This window comes from Asparagus officinalis, chromosome 7, assembly GCF_001876935.1.
Source record: "Asparagus officinalis chromosome 7, Aspof.V1, whole genome shotgun sequence".
Lineage (NCBI taxonomy): Eukaryota > Viridiplantae > Streptophyta > Magnoliopsida > Asparagales > Asparagaceae > Asparagus > Asparagus officinalis.
Window position 1 is genome coordinate 59,645,019 of NC_033800.1, and position 21,146 is coordinate 59,666,164.

At 41.5% G+C, this 21,146-nt stretch overlaps 1 protein-coding gene and 1 long non-coding RNA gene across 2 annotated transcripts; both read left to right on the forward strand.

The window, feature by feature from the left end:
• On the forward strand, nt 3,743-4,382 carry LOC109847207 (protein MAIN-LIKE 1-like). The gene is made up of 2 exons (XM_020416450.1): nt 3,743-4,047; nt 4,127-4,382. The coding sequence occupies exons 1-2, from the start codon at nt 3,743-3,745 to the stop codon at nt 4,380-4,382; spliced, it is 561 nt and encodes a 186-aa protein (XP_020272039.1).
• Nucleotides 4,432-4,790, forward strand: LOC109848556. Its single transcript, XR_002248838.1, has 3 exons — nt 4,432-4,487; nt 4,569-4,629; nt 4,700-4,790. It is a non-coding gene; the product is annotated as an uncharacterized LOC109848556 (long non-coding RNA).

Sequence of the window (21,146 nt, forward strand, 5' to 3'; positions counted from 1 at the left end):
ACCCCGCTTCTCCTCGCCTACCTGCTACCCTCCTAGCCCGTCGACCTCGTTGAGCCGCCGACCCTGTCGCCGCCGACCCCATCGACCCCCACCGACCCCACATCCTTAGGTGTGATTTTGTTTTAAATTTTGCAGTTAATTTTTGAGAGGGATATTCATCAATTTTTGCTAGAATTGGGTGAATAATATGATTTGGGAGTTAGGGTTTAGCAATTATTTACATATGAGAGGGTTTAGCAATTATTTTTGAGAGGGATATTCATCAAATTTTACTAGAAATGGGTGAATAATGTTTTGGCTGTTAATTTTGCTAGAATTGGGTAGGATTAGTTTTTATTTTGTGCAATAGGATGAATAATGTGATTTTGGGAGTTAGGGTTTAGTAATTATTTACATATAATGAATAATAATTAGGGTTTAACCATTATTTGGGGTTGATTAAGGTAATAAATTTGATGAATAATATTTTTAGTTATTAATAGATTATTTGTATATGATGGACTGTTGATTTTCAGTTTCGATGACTAACTTCATACCCATTATTTGTTTCTTCAATGGGAGCCTTGGTGTCGGAGTGAATAATTTACCTATGTATGATGGAGATTCTAGGAAAATGTTCATGCTATCTAAGTCGTGTAATTTTGATGGAATGACTAAGGAAATACACAGAGTTATTAAAATTAAGAAAGAAGAATCTGCAATTAGGGTGTTCTTCAACTGTCCAATAAATGAGAGTAGAACTATTACCGTGGAGATTACTGACGATGAGGAATTGAATGACATGAAACAATTAGTTGAGAAGCAAGTGTCAATTGAGTTGTTTATTGAGAAGTATCCGATTCAGGAATTTACCCAAGTTTCACGACCTCAATGAGAGTTTTCTTGGATGCTTGACTTAGACAACGAGTCGAGTGGTTTTATGACATCTCCAAGTCAAGAGCCGTGGCTTCAACCACAACATTTAAGTGGGTATTCTATCGGTGGGACGTCAACTAATATATTTAACGACGCTTCAGGTCATGTTACGGGTTACCCACCAGTCAGAGCAATTATAGAAGATGAAACAGAAGATGATTCAAATCATACTGAAGAAGATGGCATGCAAATTGATAGCATGCATGTGGCAGCTGGAATCGATGATGACGCCCGTTGGATGGAGCAATTTAATGTTAACAATGATTATGTAGAAGCTGAAGATCCATTGCCCAACGAGTTTCATAATGAGGATTGGATAAATACTTCTCAAGCTGGATTTGTTGATGTTGGTCCAAATTTACAACGATCTGAGGACTTCACTTTTAAAAAAGGGGATCTATTCGAGAGCAATGAGGCACTGATCTTTGTAATCCGAGAATGGTCCATCAAGAATCGGGTCAAATTCAAGCCGGTAAAAACTAATGCAACATGTAATCCGAGAATGGTCCATCAAGAATCGGGTCAAATTCAAGCCGGTAAAAACTAATGCAACAAACTATAATGTGAAATGCTTCTTTTAACAAGAAGATTGAAGTAGAGAACGCAAATGAGCAAGATGAGAGAAATAAATAATGTCCTTGGTTGCTAAATGCCGCCGTGAGAAAATCATCAAATGGGCAATTTGTAATATCTAGATATTGCGGACTTCATACATGTTGCCACCCGTCGGTGGATGTTGATGATTATTTTGTATCTTCTTCTTATATATGTAAGCTAATTATGTCTGAAGTTAGAGCTGAACTTGATCTGAATGCAGGTCGGATATTTTAGAGGGTATATGACATGCGGGTGATTAAGATATCTAAATATAAGACATATGATGCAAGGAGGAAAGCGTTGTCTAAATTTTTTGGAGATTGGAAAAAATCATATGAATTACTTCCACAGTATCTTGAAGCTATCAAGCGAAATAATCCGGGTACTGAATACGAAATATTATTCGAAGAGATTGCACCGGGTGTGGAGAGGTTCACTTGAGTGTTTTGGGCATTTGGTCATGCTATTAAGGGCTTTACTTTTTGTCGTCTGCTATTGAGCATTGATGGTACACATTTATATAGAAATTACAAAGGCGTGCTTCTTGTAGCGACCGGTGTAGATGCAAACGGCGGGTTACTTACTCTAGCATTTTCAATCGTGGAGGTGGAGGATACGTCTAGTTGAAAGTGGTTTTTTTAACTTATATACAAGTGGATTCCAAGTGTCCGTGCGCCAAGAATAATTACTTTTATCTCGGATAGGATGAACTTATATACAAGTGGATTCCAAGTGTCCGTGCGCCAAGAATAATTACTTTTATCTCGGATAGGATGAAATGAATTATAAGGGCGTTACATGAGGGTTTATAGGATGAAATGAATTATAAGGGCGTTACATGAGGGTTTTAGTGCACCACATCACCATCGATATTGTTTCAGGCATATAAGGGATAATTTCAAGAAAAAACACGGTGAGATTAATTTGCAAAATCTTTTGTGGCAAGCCGGGTGTGCAAACGACACATTAGTGTATGAACATTGTAGGGAGAAAATCAAGTCTTTGTCATTAGATGCACATAATTAGATTGAAAATAACTTGAAGCCTCAATTCGAGCATCGGTGGGCATTATGTAAGGATGAGGGTGTGCGGTTTTGCATGATAACGACTAACTACTCCGAGAGCTTTAATGATGTTCTTAAAGGAGCACGAGCTATGTCAATACAATCTTTGGTTACGAGAACGTTCTATAGACTAAACACATACTTCAACAAAAAGGCGTGGTGATGGCATAGACTGGACAACACGTTACACACCAAAAAATAAGAGTATTTTGCATAGAAGAATTGAGGCAGCAAGATCATGTCAAATTATTGTATTCAACGACAATGAATGGCAAGTACAAGATTGTGATGATATCTACACCGTTAAACTATTTGATGTTGATTGCACTTGCACATGTAACATACCACAACTCCAAAAAAATACCATGTGCACATGTGCTTGCGGCTTCTTCCAATCAGCCGGGAGGTGCTAGAATTCCCTATAATCGGTATTGCTCGCCTTAGTATTCAACAGCTCACTATCAAAAGACATATAGTGAGAGTTTTTATCCACCTGATGATAGTAGGTATTGGCCTGAATATAATGGACCACGTATAATTCTACCTCAGTACCGGAGATAAGCAGGTCGACCACGATCTGTGCGAATTAGGGGAACCATGGATCAAGGGCGAGAAGGAGTTGTCAAGCATAAAAAATATAGTCTTTGCAAACAACCGGGGCATACTCGACCTTGTTGTCCATCTAGACACAATAGATAGCAACTAATTGGTAATTTATATACTTTTTTATTTTTATATACTTTAATAAATAAACTTAATTACTATTTGATTAATTATTGACATGTGTATAATTGTATGTGCAGGTTTGTACACCATGGATCCTGGGCCGGTTAGTGATGAGGTCTTATATGACCAGGCTCAGCATCGTTCACATATTATATCCTGTACAGAGGTAATTCAGTTACTTTATAATTGCAATATTTGCATTTACATAATATTGCATTCTTATACTATCATTTACTGTACAGAGAGGAGGGAGTATCATTATGGTTGATCATAGCCTCAGCCATAGCCGTTGGTCATTAGAGGATGAGCGTATCATATCAACTATAGGACGGGCCGACTTCTTGACTTGTTCAAAGCTTCGTTGGATAAAGCTCGATTGGCCCCTACTCACCGCGTTGATGAATAGATGGAGACCTGAGACCAATACTTTCCACTTCTGAATGGACGAGGCTACCATTACTCTACAAGATGTATCTGTGATACTCGGTCTCCGTATAGATGGTCCGTGCATTTCCGGCACTGATAGTGATGTATGGCCGACAAGATGTGAGCAGTTGTTAGGTGTAGCTCCAGAGTCAATACCTCGAGGAAATATTAAATTGAAGTGGTTGAGAGAGACCTTCTCAGTATCGTTGCCTGTTGATGCCTCACAAATATTGGTTGACCAACATGCACGTGCATACATTATACACATAATTGGTACTATATTATTTCCAGATTCAAGTAAAGATAAAGTACATGCAAGGTATGTGTTTTTATAATATGAATATGCATTTCATTGAATTAGCTTATTTTAATAAATTGGAATATTATGAATATGCTAGGTGGTTACCACTCCTCGAGGACTTGGACACATGTGGTACAAAATCATGGGGTAGTGCCGTTTTGGCGTACTTATATAGAGAGATATTAAAAGTGGCACTTATGCAAAACCGTGAGCTTAAAGGGTGTCTAAGCTTATTACAAGTATGGGCATCAAGCTGGTTGATCGTGCATCAAGCTTTTATACACAGATGGAATGATAGACATTTTTGTATTGTCAACCAAATTGAACCAACTCCTCGGGAATCAGATTACTAGACTTGGTATTGGGGGATAACCCGAAGATTGGTACTTTATTCGACCACAATACCGGTTGAGTCACAAAGAGGATATGTGCCCCGGGGTATAGATGAGAGAGAATTAGTAAGTATTTTCATATTTTGATTTAAGTCCATTTTTATTGGTATTGCCCAATATTGCTAATATGTGTTGAAAAATGGGTAGGTATCAGCAATAGATGAAGTTCAAACTCTTGCAAATCGTGGCTTGGAATTGGCTCGAGCAGGTACAATAGAATTAAATCTCAAATTTACATTCTTTAATATCAAATTTTGTTTTTAAACTATCTATCGTAGGTAGAAATCCCGAAGCACATGAACATGTATCAATATATCAGGCTATAATGCAGAGGCTTCACCAAGCCTTACACCAAACTCACGAAGATCGTCATGATGGATGGGAGGTAACGCCATTCGTATACACACGACAACAGCGACAAAGTTGAGGACGACGTAGAAATGACGATGAAGCTGGACCTTCCTAATGTGTTGACGATGGAACTGGACCGTCACAACCACAAACGCAACCAGATCACGAACTCGTTGCAGGGCGGTATGGAGGACGACGAAGACAAAGGAGGAGGAGGAGAGTTCTTGGATGTATGTAAACTACATGTTATATACATTACAAAACTATTTAGGGATGTGACATGTTTTTGGATTTGTAGTCGATACTATGGTGTGATTTGTTGGATTTCTAAGTGGGTTTGTGGTGTTATTATGTTTGTTAGACCCTAGAGGGGGGGTGATTAGGGTTTTATGCTAATCTAATCCGATTAAATACCAATTAAAATTAATTAATAAGTTATCCTAGCAAGTATGAAATACAACAATGTATATGAGCTAGGATAAGTAATATGAACAACAAAGAGATATATCCTATATGATGAATATGTATATATGCAAGGATATATAAACAACACAAGGGTAAAATAAACAATCTACACAAGTGATAGGGTAATATGATGAGCAATACACAAAGGCGATATAAGATATGAAAACAAGAATAAGAACGCCAATGCAATCACAAACACACGATATAATCAAGGAGTTCGGACCTTCCGTCCTACGTCTCCGCTCCCCACTCCCGGGGAGAATTCCACTATCACAACCGGGTTTTCAACGTTCACCCGAACAACGTTTACACCTCATAGTATCGGTTTTCAACGCTCACCGATCAACATCACTCCTTACAATCGGTTTTCTAGTTCACCGAAAACTTTCACACCACACTCGGTTTCTAGCTCACCGAAAACCTAACAATCTCACAATGTAACAAATATAAATTGTATCTCTCACCACCCAACTATACTATGTATGAAAGATACAATAAGCTCAAAGTGGGTGTGTGTAACAATGAGTGAAATCAAAATCAAACTAAACTCAAATATAAAATCTAGCTTAAGAACAATGATAATCAAACAAGTATGTAAATGTAAAGCTAGAGTTGAGTTTAGGAAAACTTCTCTAGATCAGGATGGAGAGATGGAGAAATGAGCCCAAAACAAAAAGATAATCTCCTCCACTTGTGAAAACCAAAACAGATTAAACCAAACCCTTAAACAAGCTTAAACTCTTTTTAAAAACCCTTGTTTAAAAACTTCTTAGCTTAGTTGAAAACTGAGATCAAGGAGAGTATTTATATCCTCCAAAACCTCAGCTGAAAATCCCAAGTCAAAAGACAAAAACAGCCCCAGCAACGATAATAAAACTAGCCGTTGGAAGCTGAAAAAGACACTGTCGGTCGATCGGAAATTTCATCGGTCGACCGATGGAGCTCTCGTCGGTCGACCGGAAAATTCATCGGCCGATCGGAAAATTTCATCGGTCAACCGGACCGGTCGACCGACAGACTTTCTGTCGCCCAGTGAACACGAGAGCTCAGGTTCGGTCGACTAGTTCGGTCGACCGAAAACTGACATACTCAAAAACCTGATTTTAAAAGTGAATTTTTAACTTTTGGAAAATTGTTAAAAATAACAAATGAAGTCCAAAAATTATGAAACTTTGGGAAAAGTATATAAACATGTAAGTGAACATGTTACAAAAATAATTTTCCAAATTGCATTTCCCATTTGTGAAAAATCATCATTTTGCAAAATAGTTCAAAACACGAAAATGTAAACATGTGAAATTTGATATTTTGGCTAAACCATGTTTTGAAACTTTGCACAATGAGTATATAGACTTAATAAAATATGTATATGATTATTGTTAAGTCCAAAAAACAATGAATACCATATTTTCACAAAATTACATATTCTATGCAATATATACAAAACACTAAATATGATTTACCCAAGCTTGATTGGTCTTCAATATGCTTGACTTGGTAATCTTTGCGGATGAAGCTTGAACTTGATCTTTAACTTGAATTGTATGTTGCTTCAACCCGACATTCCGCCAACCTCCATTTGATATGATCATTGAAGCTCTATTCCATCCATCCTCCAACTATGTTGTTTGTCTACAAAACATAGGAATGCACAAACACTAGACAAACAACATTAGTAATAAATTGTTTGTTAAACATCATCAAAACAAGAAGGCCAACAATGTTGGATTTGTTAGTGGGAGTTTGTGCTTGTTTTCGTCGAAAATTGTTTAAAAAGATCGGTCTTTTTATAAGACTTTACACAATGAAAATAAAAGATACAATTCTCTTGAAAATAAACGCAAGATCCGTTTATCGTCTCCTGCTTGCGTGAGTATCTTCGCCTGTGCCGGGGTTTATCCGTGGACCACCTTTGATCAGATCTGTTTGTTAAAAATTCGGCAAAGCTCCTACCTCACCAAGGAGGTATTTGCTTAAAGCGTTAAAATCAACCAAGCGAAATTAGTAACTTTTCTCGAGATTAAGACCAAGCCTAATCTCGAGGAACGGACGGGAACGGGCTTCAGATCCTTCGAATTGCTCCTTTTTTATGTCGGGATTCATCGGGATCTCGCTAGCCCTTGCTAAAATTCGTGCTCCATTGCTCTCCAACTCGTCAACACCTCCTTGTCTTGATAATTAATCCGCCCGCTAAAACGAGCCCCTAAGCCTGTATTTATAGACTTCGGTTGGGGGGTTTTCGGATAAGAATGGATAATTCCTCCTTATCTTCAGTTAATAACTGATTAACTACATTTGGGGATAATATCAGATCAGTTGGGATGCTCAGGAACCAACAAATCCTGAGAAAAATCGTTAAAAACCGAACAGGAGCTAAAACAGCGTAGGGGGGCGTGAATAGGCGAAATCCGATCCGCGTGGGCGCGCGTCGGACTGAACTGACCCGCGCGAGTGCGGGTCGGATTCGTCCGACCCGCGCGGGTGCGGGTAGTTTTGCCCTTTCGCTGATTTTTGTGTTTTTCGACTTTTTCGATTTTCCGAGACTTGTAGTTTCTCCCGTTTCGCGTATTTGGCTGACTTGTTGACTTGCACTCTTCGTTACGGGACTGACCGTCGAACGCGCGTTGGTTGACATGTGCGTGTTGGTTGACGTGTGCGTGTTGATTGATGCACGCGTGTTGACCGACACGCATGAACTGATTGACGTGCACGTGTTGACCGACGCACGCGAATTGATTGACGCACGCGTGTTGACCGACGCGAACGAATTGATTGACTCGCGCGTGTTGACCGACGCGCACGAGCTGATTGACGAGCGTGCGGTGACCGACGCGCACGAACTAATTGACGAGCGTGCGGTGACCGACGTGCACGAACTGATTGACGAGCACGCGGTGATCGACGTGCACGAACTGATTGACGCACACGTGTTGACTGACACACACGAACTGATTAACGTGCGCGAGCTAACTGTTGAGCACGCAGGCCACTCGGTTCGCCGTTTTGCTTCATGTGCTTGTCGGCGTCAGATGATCCTCTTTGACTTGGATAATCATCTTCGATTTGGATAATGGCGTTCATCGCCTTCTCTTCTCGAGCTGTGTACGGACACCTATAGGTATTTTTATACGCCTACAGATACCCCCTCCAAAGTATTTCAGACTCATTCTTTTATAGAGGAGTCTGGAATGCTTTGGATAAGATAGGCCATCTCCTCAATTTCGTAGAGGGACCTGTGAACTGCTTCAATTCTTGACTTCTTCAGCCTTCAGTCTATTCAGTATTTTGTCGAATAGACAAAGTTCTTCTGGTGCTGCGTTTATCGCCTGACCATTGTCGAAATCTTGAATTGAAGTTGATGTGTAAGTTTCTAAACTTAGCTCGTGTTATTAAGTTGACTTTGAACTGATCATCTTTGTCAGAAATTCATATCTGAATCTGATTAAACTCCTTGAAATCATCATTTGCCTTATTTTGGCGAGATTGCTGATACGTTGACTGGCATCGATCTTTACTATAACGCGTTGACCGGTGTTAACACAGTTTATACTCGTACGTTGGCTGGAGTCTACACAGTTTAAGCTCTTAAGGAATTGGAGCGTGACGGTCCCAAATTCTGGGCTGTAGGACCAACTATTAAAGTTGTTTCGTCTGCAGATATGGATCTTATTCCAAAGTCATTGGATGCTCAAGTCACGAGACCAACTAATGAAGTTGATGCGTCAATGTCCCGTATTTATAGAATTTTTGGCAAATTCTTAGCCATCAACGGGTTTGATTAGCCTTTACCGACTACCGTTTGAGTCGGGCTAGCATGCAGATTGTTTAAATCTGTTCTACACATAACGTTGTGCTAAAAGAGTTAACTCTTTTAGTGCTACGATATTGAATACGTAGACTTCGTCTTTCTCATGTGAAAAGACTAAATAGCGACGTGTATCAGACGTAGACTCAGGATTTTTAGCAAATCCTCAGTCTTCAACGGATTTGACATGCCTTTACCGATTACCGTTTGAATCGAGCTTGCATGCGGATTGTTTAAGTCCGTTCCGCATGTGACATTGTGCTAAAAGAGTTAACTCTCTTAGTGCTACGATATTAAATACATAAACTTCGTCTTTCTTACGAGAATAGACTACCCGACAACACGTGTTAGGCATTGACTTATCCCTGCTCAGGATTCGGGATAAAATTCTCTAGACTGGATTCTGGTGTATTTTTTAATTGGTGAAAGACTAAACCGGCAACGCGTGTTAGGCGCTGACTTATCCTTACTTAGGATTCGGGATAAAATTCCCCATGCGTGTAAGGCACGGATTATGGTGTTATTAATAACAACCTGTCATAATGTCGAATATGTGGGTTTTTGTTCCTTTTACGGTTAAAAACCAACCGGCAACGCGTGTTAGGCATTGACTTATCCCTACTCAGGATTCGGGATAAAATTCCTCGTGCGTGTGAAGTACGGATTTTGGTGTTATGAATAACAACCTGCCATAATGTTGAATATGTGGGCTTTTATTCTTTTTTTTACGGTTAAGAACTAACCAGCAACGCGTGTTAGGAATTGACTTATCACTGCTCAGGATTCAAGATAAAATTCCCCATGCATAAAAGGCATGGATTTTTTTTGCTACGATAGTGAATACGTAGACTTGATCATTTTTACGGGAACGAACCACCCAGCAACACGGGTTAAGCGTTGACTTATCTCTACTTAGGCTTCGGGATAAAATTCCCCAGACTGGATTCTGGTATCTTTTTCAATTGGTGAAAGATTAAACCGGCAACGCGTGTTAGGCGTTGACTTATCCCTACTCAGGATTCGGGATAAAATTCCCCGTGCGTGTGAGGTACAGATTTTAGGAGTTTGAAAAAGTTGTGTCTTCTCCTGGGGTAAAGACGAACTCGATACGGGAGAGGAAGAATTTTATATTCTATCTCCCAAAGCTGAAGAGGAAGAATTTTATATTCTATCTCTAGTCACAAAAGAAAACTCAAGGTGGGATCTCCACTTCAAGAATCTGGGAAGGTGAAACTAAGAGTGAGATATCCACTCTGTGAATTAAAAAGATTCAGATAACCCTAACTGTCGGAAGCTTTGATTACTGAACTAAAGATGGATTTCTCGTTTATCAAGAGTGAATTATGGTTTTGGTCCTTACTGTAGGAATGTTTGACCAAACGAGAGTTTGAAATGACCCTAACTGTAGGAAGGTTTGATCACTCGATTTGAAAGTGGACCTCTCGTTCATTGAAGGAATCGAGAGAGAATTTTGACTGTGGTCCTAACTGTAGGAAGGTTTGACCAAGTAAGAGTGAGAGTATGAGATGACCCTAACTTTTATAGGTTTGATCACTCGATTTGTGGACCTCTCATTCATTGAAGGAATCGAGAGGGGATTTTGACTGTGGCCCTAACTGTAGGAAGGTTTGACCAAGTGAGCAGTGAGAGCGGGAGTACAAATTATAGTGGGAGTGTTGATTCGTACAAATCACTCACAGGGGATTCCTAGTGTTAAGTGAAAAGTACTTAACATGGAGGGGTTTGACAAATGTCAATGATCAGGAGACTAAAATTCCGAGTACTATGTCCGGACTCTAACGATGGGAGTGTTGAGTGCACAGATGTAGCGGGAATTTGAATGGGAGTTTCGTGAGGAAAAATTGATCCAACGAAGTGATCAAATCTCGTCTCAGCAAAAGAGTGTTCGGAAATCACAGTGGGAGTTTAGTGTTTATCACTTTGTTCGTAATGATCAGGTTATTTCTAAGAATATTATATTTAACATTCTTCCGGGAACTTCCCGTTACATGAATTATCCACCCCCATCTTTCTTTGCAAAACTGGGTGTAATGAGAAGTACATTGTCCTCAGTCGCATGTTCGGGTTATCCTTAAAAATATAAGATTCTCTAGGAACTTCTCGTGAAAGAAAGAGAACAGTTTAGACTCATATACCTGTTGGGAGTATTGAGAAGCAATTTATACTCTTATACTTGTCGGAGTCTTCATTCGACTCAATTGAGCGATATAATACCGGCCTCAACCAAGGTTCGGATGCTATTCTTGAGAGCGAAGCAAGCCTTGGTAGGATGAAGGATTCTCCTATGGTACGCATAGTACTTTGGATCCGTAGTATTATCAGCTTCCTCCTGATCTAGGATAGGTGGTAGCTTGATCTTGTTGTTTTTAAGGAGGGATTCGAAGATGGCTGGAACGTCTTCGTCCTTGTGGTAGCTTGATCTTGTTGTTTTTAAGGAGGGATTCGAAGATGGCTGGAACGTCTTCGTCCTTGAAGGAGTACTCTTTTTGGAGTCTCTGGAACGTCTTCGTCCTTGAAGGAGTACTCTTTTTGGAGTCTCGAACCCGAAGTCTTCTGCTGTCTTCGAGGATGTTGTTGCGACGTCTGGTTAGCGTCAACAGCTGCTGCAGGTGCTTTCCCTTTACCACGGGAGGCAAAATTTGATTTCGGAGGGTTAGCCGTCGGTTGACTTCTTTCGGCTTTCTTCCTTCTGAGGAAGTGTTCGGCCTGCTCTCCGTGTACTTTCAACTCTTTCCTGTTGTTGGACGGTGCTACTCTCATAACTTCTAACACGTCCAAGGAGAGGTTGTTGTGACAAGTTTGAAGGATGAAGTCCTCTGTGACCGGACCTCGACAGTTCATTGCCTTATTCCGGAAGCGTTTGACGAAATCGTCGACCGTCTCGTCGTCTTCTTGCTTCTTATCGAAGAGTGTCCTGATTAACACCTCAGCGTTATCATCAAAGAAATGAGCGAGGAATAGGCTCTCCAGGTCTTCCCAGTTATTAATACTTCCAGACTTAAGAAGACGGTACCAATCGAAGGCGGGCTCGCGAAGGGTGCCAACGAATGACCAAACCATCAATGCTTCATTACCGGAGATCATACCCAAGTGGGACTTGAAGTAGATCAGGTGTTGAGTAGGCGAACCCTTCCCGTCAAACGGCGTGAAGTTAATCAAGTTGAACTTTGCTGGGTATGCTATTGAATCCCACTCTCTTGGATAGGGACATGGAATGCCGGTCCTTTTCACCTCTCGAGCAGACATTAGAGCGTTGATTTTGCTCTCGAGATCTTTCATTTTCTCATCCTTGCTCGTATCGGGCTTTGGACGATTCTTAAGAGGAACAATGGGGCCACCCCCAGTGTTGTCGTTTTCGGTGGGACCACCCCCAGCATCGTTGTTTTTAGTGAGGCCACCCGCAGCGTTCTGGTCAACGAGAGGATCATCAGCATTGATGTATTCATCCACGTCTGAATCGCTAGCTGCTTGGCTAAGATTGTTGCGATGACTGGATTCACCTAGCTGATTCGACAAGGCTCGAATCTGTTGGTTATGCTCTTCCCTTATCCGCAACATAGCTATTTCCATTTCAAATTTAAATGCTTGCTTCTGCTTGGCTAGAGCATCCTCAACCATTTTAGTTTCTTCCTCAGTGTTAATCATAAACACTTCGCGGGATTGCCCTAGGCTAGATACCATATTGTCAGAAGCGACTACAGGGTTAGCATTTGATGCTTCATCATCCGAGGATAACCCTCTCTGCATTCTTTGGTAGTCCCTGCGTCTAGTATTTGATGCTTCATCATCCGAGGATAACCCTCTCTGCATTCTTTGGTAGTCCCTGCGTCTAGTGGTCCCTACGCGTAGCCGAGTCAGACGATGCGATACGAGGGGGTCGGAGCTAGAAGGTCGAGTTGACTTTCCCTTATCAGCCATATTTATTATGACTTCCTGAGGTTTGTCACCTTGAACGGCAGATTGTTTCTTGCAAAAACATCTTGGCTTGGGCTTAGTCGCTCCGTTAGAGATCCTCTCAAATACCGAGACCCTCTGTGGAGCGGTCTTGGGGTAGCTACATGCTGATAATACTACCCTGATTAGCTTGGCACATGGGTAGTGAAACTCCGACTCATGGGTACTTCTCTTCTGAGATTTATTCGTACCCCCAGCCTGATAGTACAACTCATCAGTCAGATGACCGGAGCAACCTATCGTGTGTTAGCACAACTTCCCTGGTATAACATTGTCATCGTCAGATGAATACGTTTCTTTCAGGGGATTTGTCGTCTTGTTGGCGTTCTCAAGAGTCACGCGTTTAAAGTCACGCATTTGTAAGCGTGAACTCTTGACGGGCTCTTGGACTCCAATCATCATTCGAAGCGGTCAATTACAGGAGTTTTTCGTGTGCGACCCCTAGCTCGAGTAATTGCTCGGGATTCAGTCACCCGACCCAAGCATTCTTTGATCGGGGCTTTGCCTTGACCCGCGTGCGAAGAGCTAAGATGACCCTTGATCTTAAATTGGGACAAATCCATACTGTCGTGGTGCTCCACCGGAGGTGCGGAACTCGAAGAGATCGACGAAATAGGTGCAGAACATCTTCTGCCTTGACTCTGACGCGGGTCAGATTTGGGTGACCCGCGGGTCGGAGGGTCGGATTTGGGTGACCCGCGGCTTGGAGGGTCGGATTTAGGTGACCCGCAGCTTGGAGGGTCGGATCTGGATGACCTACGGGTCGGATTCGAGTGACCTGTGAATTGACAGGTCGGATTCGAGTGACCTACGAATTGGCGGGTCAGATTCGAGTGACCTGCGAATTGGCGGGTCGGATTCGAGTGACCCGCGTTTCGGCAGGTCGGATTTGAGTGACCCGTATTTTTCGATCTTTTCGGCCGCCGTCTTGAACTTTGGCCTCCAAACTTTATGCAGTTTTTGTAGCTTCTTTTCCACTTCTTCCCTCTGCAACCTTTTGGCCTCTTGCGCAAGAATTCGTGTGTGCGCAAGCAGTGTACGACGCTTTTTGATCAGCTCTTCATGAGTTGAACAGGTCCTTTTGACTTGTACCTATTCACTTGTTGGTGATTTGAAGGAGATGGCATTTGTCCGCTGTTGGGGCGCTTGGCGTTGCCTAATTTTTAGATCCGCCTCGTAACGGATCCCGTCAATTGACTCTAAAACCCTAACGAGTTGGCGCGCAAGGCGTTAGCGCTGCCTTTGGCGAGCTCTCTTCGATAAAGTGGGCACGTCTTCTGTACTCAACTCCTTGATTGAGGAGAAGTTCAGATCTATAGATCCGGACTCATTAGAGGCCGGAAGGGCGTTGCAAGGTTCAGCTACCGCAGCAACGGGGGCGTTGATCTTCCTACGCTTGCGAGAAGCAGAGGATCTGGAGGAGGAGGACGAGAGGTATTCTTCGTACTTCTGTTGGTCAAACTCGTATTCGACCACCTCTTCAACCGGGATCTTAACGACCTCGACAGCGAGACCGTTAGCTCCCACTGTGATCGCTAGTTTGTTTTCATCGAAAATTGTTTTCTTCATTGTATAATTCATTATAACTTTTATCGTTACAATAAGTTCAAAAAGATCGGTCTTTTTATAAGACCTTTACACAATGAAAATAAAAGATACAATTTTCTTAAAAATAAACGCAAGATCCGTTTATCATCTCCTACTTGCATGGGTGTCTTCGCCTGTGCCGAGGTTTATCTGTGGACCACCTTTGATCAGATCCGTTTGCTAAAAATTCGACAGAGCTCCTACCTCACCAAAGAGGTATTTGCTTAAAGCGCTGAAATTAACCAAGCAAAATCAATAGCACTTCTCAAGATTAAGACCAAGCCTAATCTCGAGGAACGGACGGGAACGGGCTTCAGATCCTTCAAATTGCTCCTTCTTTATGACGAGATTCACCGGGATCTCGCTAGCCCTTGCTGAAATTCGTGCTCCCTTGCTCTCCAACTCGGCAGCACCTCCTCATCTTGATAATTAATCTGTCAGCTGAAACGAGCCCCTAGGCCTGTATTTATAGGCTTCGGTTGGGGGTTTTCAGATAAGAATGGATGATTCCTCCTTATCTTCAGTTAATAACTGATTAACTACGTTTGGGGATAATATCAGATCAGTTAGGATGCTCAGGAACCAACAAATCCCGAGAAAAACCGTCAAAAACCGAACAAGAGTCGAAACAGCGCAGGGGGGCGCGAATCGGCGGAATCCGACCCGCGTGGGCACGGGTCGGTTGAATCCGACCCGCGCGGGCTCTGGTAGTTTTGCCCTTTAGCCGATTTTTGTGTTTTCCGACTTTTTCGATTTTTCGGGACTTGTAGTTTCTCCCGTTTCGCGTATTTGACTTGCACGCTTTGTTACGGGACTGACTGTCGAACGCGCGTTGGTTGACATGCGCGCGTTGGTTGACGTGCGCGTGTTGATTGATGCGCGCGTATTGACCGACACGCACAAACTGATTGACGTGCACATATTGACCGACGCACGCGAATTGATTAACGCGCACATGTTGATTGACGTGCGCGAATTGATTGACGCACGCGTGTTGACTGACGCGCGCGAGCTGATTGACGAGCGCGCAGTGACCGACGCGCACGAACTAATTGACGAGCGCGCAGTGACCGACGCGCACGAACTGATTGACGAGCGCGCGGTGACCGACGCGCACGAACTGATTGACAAGCGCGCGGTGACCGACGCGCATGAATTGATTGACGCACACGTGTTGACCGACGCACACGAACTGATTGACGCGCGCGAGCTAACTGTTGAGCGCGCAGGCCACTCGGTTCGCCATTTCACTTCATGCGGTTGTCGGCGTCAGATGATCCTCTTTGACTCGGATAATCCTCTTCGATTTGGATAATGACGTTCATCACCTTCTCTTTGTCTCGAGCTGTGTACGGACACCTATAGGCATTTTTATACGCCTACAGTGGTGTGATGTGATTTGTTTGATTTGAAATGAGTATGTGGTGAAATGAGTATGTAATTTGTTAGTGGGAGTTTGTGTGGATGTATGCACAAGGACTACATGAAATGCAGTGGTGAAATGAGTATGCGATTTGTTAGAGGAAGTTTGTGTGGATGTATGCACAGGGACTACCTGAAATGCAGCCAAAAAGTGCACAAAAACGTGCACAGGAAGTGCACGGGACTAGCAGTCCCGTTCACTTCGTAAAATCTCCTCCGCTGTAAAACCGACCATTTTCTTCTGGTTGGTTTCGCTAATATTTTTTCGTATAGGTCGAATTTGCCCATTAAATTTAAAAAATGGTTGGTTTTAAAAATTTCTCCTTCTTAAATATAGTGTACATTGTTTTTCTCCTAATTATTGGGTAGATGTTGATGAATGTGACCATCAAACAAAAAGCTTCAAATTATAGTGCCGATCCTCATGGAGAACTCTCATATTAATAGGATATCCTCTCCTTAATGATAGAACTAATTGATTGGTGGATCAAATTTTAAAAATAAATACAATTTATTCTCTTTCATCTCTCTTCGTCCTCCCTCCTTCCTCCTCAACGTTGCAATGACAAATCACAAGGAGGTACTTAACCAACCCCCACCCACCCACCCACCCACCCAAAAAAAAGAAAAGAAAGAAAGAAAGAAATCAAAATGATTATTCTCACATATATCATGTCTAGCTATTTTCTCTTGCACATCCTCATGTCTACCTTTTCCTGTTGTTTTTCCCCCTTATATTCATATTTGCTTTATCAACTATATTTTTGCTTAATTTTGTATATTCTTTAAAAGATTTGGACACATTATGTTTTTATAGCTGTAGATATTAGTGATTTCTGAATAAGGGGCGGTTAAGTCAGGCGCATCTTAGCGGGCGATTTTCTTCCCGCTACTGTGCGCCTCCGCCTGGATTTTGAATGAAGAAGAAGAAGAAGAATGGTAAGGGAATCATCGATGCTACTTTAAGGGACTCGATCTTCGTCTATCCCTCTTCTGCTGAGAAATTTGAGGGATCAATGGAAGCTAATGGATCTCAGGAAAGCAATGAAACAGTGAAGGAGCTTCGAGCTACATCTAGGGCGCCAATGGAGATGGCCAGTACTGGCCCAAAGGGAGCTAAGAAGAAGATTATTCTGGAGGAGGTAATGGCTAAAACCAAGTCTATTTCAGAGCCTGACATGCTCAGATCTGGCCCAGTTCTTGCTAGTTACCTTGGTAAGTCCCCTAACTCTTGGGCTGATGCTATGGATGATGAGTTTTCAGAGGCTTTTGATGAATCAACGAAGGTAATAGATAAGGATCTTGAGATTATAACTCCTTTTGATGGGGAGAAAGTAAGGGCTGAGATTCTTAATTCTCCTGTCCCCCTTAATCTGGAAGAGGAGGAGAAGGGTAATGCTGAGAAATTAGAACAACGTGATGAGGTTAGCAAAGGGGAAAAAATGGAAGAGGAGGAGAAGGGTAATGCTGAGAAATTAGAACAACGTGATGAGGTTAGCAAAGGGGAAAAAATCCTTTGTAAGTCTCTTTGCAGACAACAGGAAGCCAGGGAATGGATTAACTCTAAACTTCATTCCTCCCTCACCCTCTGCTCCTGTTACTTTTTCTACTGAAGAATGGAGGGAGGGTGAAGAATTTTGGAAGTTCTCTTTGATAGGGCATGTTATAGGCTTGAATGTCAAATTTAGATCTATGGAAGCATACATTAGCAAAGCATGGGGCAGAATTTCAATTCCTAGAATTTCTTTACTCAAACAGGGAGTATTTTTATTTGATTTCCAATCTGATCAGCAGATGAGAGAGATCCTGGAAGCTGGACCTTGGTTTTTTGGTTCTAGACCATTGGTTCTTAAGCCATGGTCTATTGATACAGAAATGGAGAAATTACAAGACTACTCCTACCCTATGTGGATTCAACTTCCTAATCTAAGGCTCAATCTATGGAGTAACACAGGTATTAGTAAAATTTCAAGCCTTATTGGTCGCCCATTAACAACAGACATGCTTACTGCGACTAGACAAAGGCTAAGCTATGCTAGAGTGCTTCTTGAGGTTAAATTGCCTCTGAAAACTCCCCTACCTGATACACTTGAAATACAAGGGCCAGATGGAAAAGTCTACAATCAGAAGATTATCTATGAGCTTAAGCCAAGATGGTGTTCAAATTGCAATATTATTGGTCATGAAACTGATAATTGTAGAAGGCAAAGGGTAAAAAAAATGTGGATCCCTGTTAATAGAAAACAAGGGAATATTGCACAGCCTAATGTCCAAGCAGTCCCTCCTGCTGCTGATCATGTTTTGGTGGATGATGTTACTCAGGCTTTGAATATACCTATTGATAATGCACACGTTGGTGATGGGTTAGTTGCTGGTAAGATACAGGCTACAGGAACTAATTTGAGGGGTACTGGTCTGCCTGATAAAGGAGAAAACAGTACTGGGAAACTTGCACAGCAAACTGCAGTATCTGTGAAACATGTACAACAAATAAATGATCAGAGAAAGGCTAATGCTCTTCCAGATAAAGGAAAAAATATTGAAAGGCCTCCTGAAATTGGGGAACATGCACAACAAATGGTGTCTGACATTCAGAATACCAGGCTTAGAAACTCTGGATTAGCAAATTTCCACCAATTCTCATCACCAACAGTTAATGCATCTGGATTTAGTAGTGTTAGTAAGACTAATGTTGCAAGGAGAATTTTAACAACTGCTCCAAGAGATTCAATTCAAGCATCCCAATTTTCTCCTTTGGATCCACAGGTCTTTGATTTTGACCCCTGCTATATTGATAGGGGTGGTGATCAATAATGCACCTTGCCATTTGGAATATTAGAGGGTTCAATAAATCCTCTAAACATTTAATTGTGAAGCAATTCATTCATGATTACAAGCTTTCTTTTATAGCTCTATTAGAAACAAAACTTTCCAAAGAAAAAATGGAAAAAAATAGCAGGAAAAATAGCAAAGTACTGGGAATGGACTTCTAATGTTCAGGAAGCAGGTAATGGGAGGATATGGATCCTTTGGAATAGTGACATACTTACAATTCAATGTGTAAATACCTCTGTCCAACACATGACATGTTCTGTTCAATCAAGAGATGGAAAACTTTCATGTTTGTTAACTGTGGTATATGCTCTTAATCAAAGAGAGGGTAGGAAAGCACTCTGGCAGGATCTTCTCAACTTCAAGCTGCTTGTTGATTGTCCATGGTTGATTGGAGGAGACTTTAATGCTATTCTCAACAATGATGAAAAACTGGGTGGTACTCCAACTACTGACACTGATACAGGTGACTTTCAAGATTTTATTTCTACTAGTCAATTGGTGCACATAAAGACCACTGGTTGTTTTTTCACTTGGAACAGGGAAAGAGGCCTTTCAAAATTTTCAAGATGTGGACTAAGCATCCTGAGTTTCTTGCTATTGTCAAGTCTATTTGGGAACAAGACATACAAGGATACTACATGTTCAAACTTCATTCTAAGCTTAAAATGCTTAAACCTGCTCTAAAGGACTTAAATAAAAGGCATTTCATGAATATTAGTGAGCAGGTATTGAGAGCTAAACAAGAGCTGTCTGACACTCAGAACCAATTGAGTATTGATCTTTTTAACTCTCAACTTATATCCAAAGAGAAGGAATGCTTGAAGAAATACACTTCACTATTGCAATGTGAGGAATCCTTTTACAGGCAGAAAGCAAACATTAAATGGGCTGTGCATGGGGATAAATCCTCTCATTTCTTTCACTCCCTCATGAAAGCTAGAAGGCATCAAAACAGGGTGTTGTCCTTATATACTGAGGATGGAAATAGAGTCTCTGACATGGATTTAATTATCACTGAACTGATTGACTACTATAAGAGTCTCATGGGTACTGCTGGGAACACTACTGATCCTGATCCAGCTGTTATTGCAAATGGCCCTACTCTCTCATCAAATCAAAGGCAAATGCTAGGTTCACCTGTCACTAGGGAGGAAATAAAACAAGCAGTCTACACAATGCCTGATGATAAAAGCCCTGGTCCAGATGGCTTTAGCGCATCCTTCTTTAAAACTGCATGGGATGTCATTGGTGATGATTTGTGCAAAGCAGTTGAGGAATTTTTTTCATTCTGGGAAGCTCCTAGGTACCTTTAACTCAACTTCTATTACACTAGTGCCTAAAATTCTCAATCCCAGATCTCCTTCTGACTACAGACCAATCTCTTGCTGCAATTGCATCTATAAAGTTATATCGAAAATTATGTCAAACAGAATTCAGAGTGTTATTGGGTCTCTGATTGATGAAGCACAAAGTGCTTTCGTTAAAGGAAGGCTTATTTCTAACAACATTCTTTTAGCTCATGAACTTGTTAAGCATTATGGTAGAAGACATGTCTCTCCTAGAGCTGTTCTAAACATTGATTTGCGAAAAGCATTTGACATGATAAGCTGGAGCTTTATTAAATCTATGCTGTCAGGGCTGGGATTCCCAAATAACATGATTAAATGGGTGATGGAATGCATCACTACAACTAAGTTCTCTCTGTCAATTAATGGATCACTGCATGGATACTTTGAAGGAGCTAGAGGATTGAGACAAGGAGATCCATTATCTCCTTACTTGTTTGTGCTTGGTATGGAATACCTATCCAGGAAGTTAAAGTCACTCTGTACTGACAAAATGTTCAGATTCCATCCAAAATGTGCTAGATTGGAAATTACACACTTAATATTTGCTGATGACCTGTTACTATTCTGTAGAGCAGATATGGATTCAATCTCTAAAGTATACAGCTGTCTTCAAGAGTTCAGTAGAGTCTCTGGTCTGGAGGCAAACTCTAGCAAAAGCTCAGTGTTCTTGTGTGGGATTGAGGATGATATAAAAGCTCAGATATGCACATACCTTAACTTCTCTGAGGGCTCCTTACCAATGAGATATCTAGGAATGCCTATGATCTCTAAAAGGCTCTCATACTTGGACTGTTCTCCTTTGATCTCTAAAGTTTCAGAACAACTTCATAACTGGCAAGCTAGGAGGACCTTGACATATGCTGGGAGAATCCAGCTAATCAAAACTGTCATCCTGGGAATTCAAATTTTTTGGACAAGCAACTACATCTTGCCGAT

Excerpts from the sequence above, each read along its gene's own strand:
- LOC109847207 (XM_020416450.1), top strand. The coding sequence starts at position 3,743 with ATGGACGAGGCTACCATTACTCTACAAGATGTATCTGTGATACTCGGT. Across the intron at positions 4,048-4,126 it reads AAAGATAAAGTACATGCAAG|GTGGTTACCACTCCTCGAGG; the intron begins GTATGTGTTTTT and ends TGAATATGCTAG.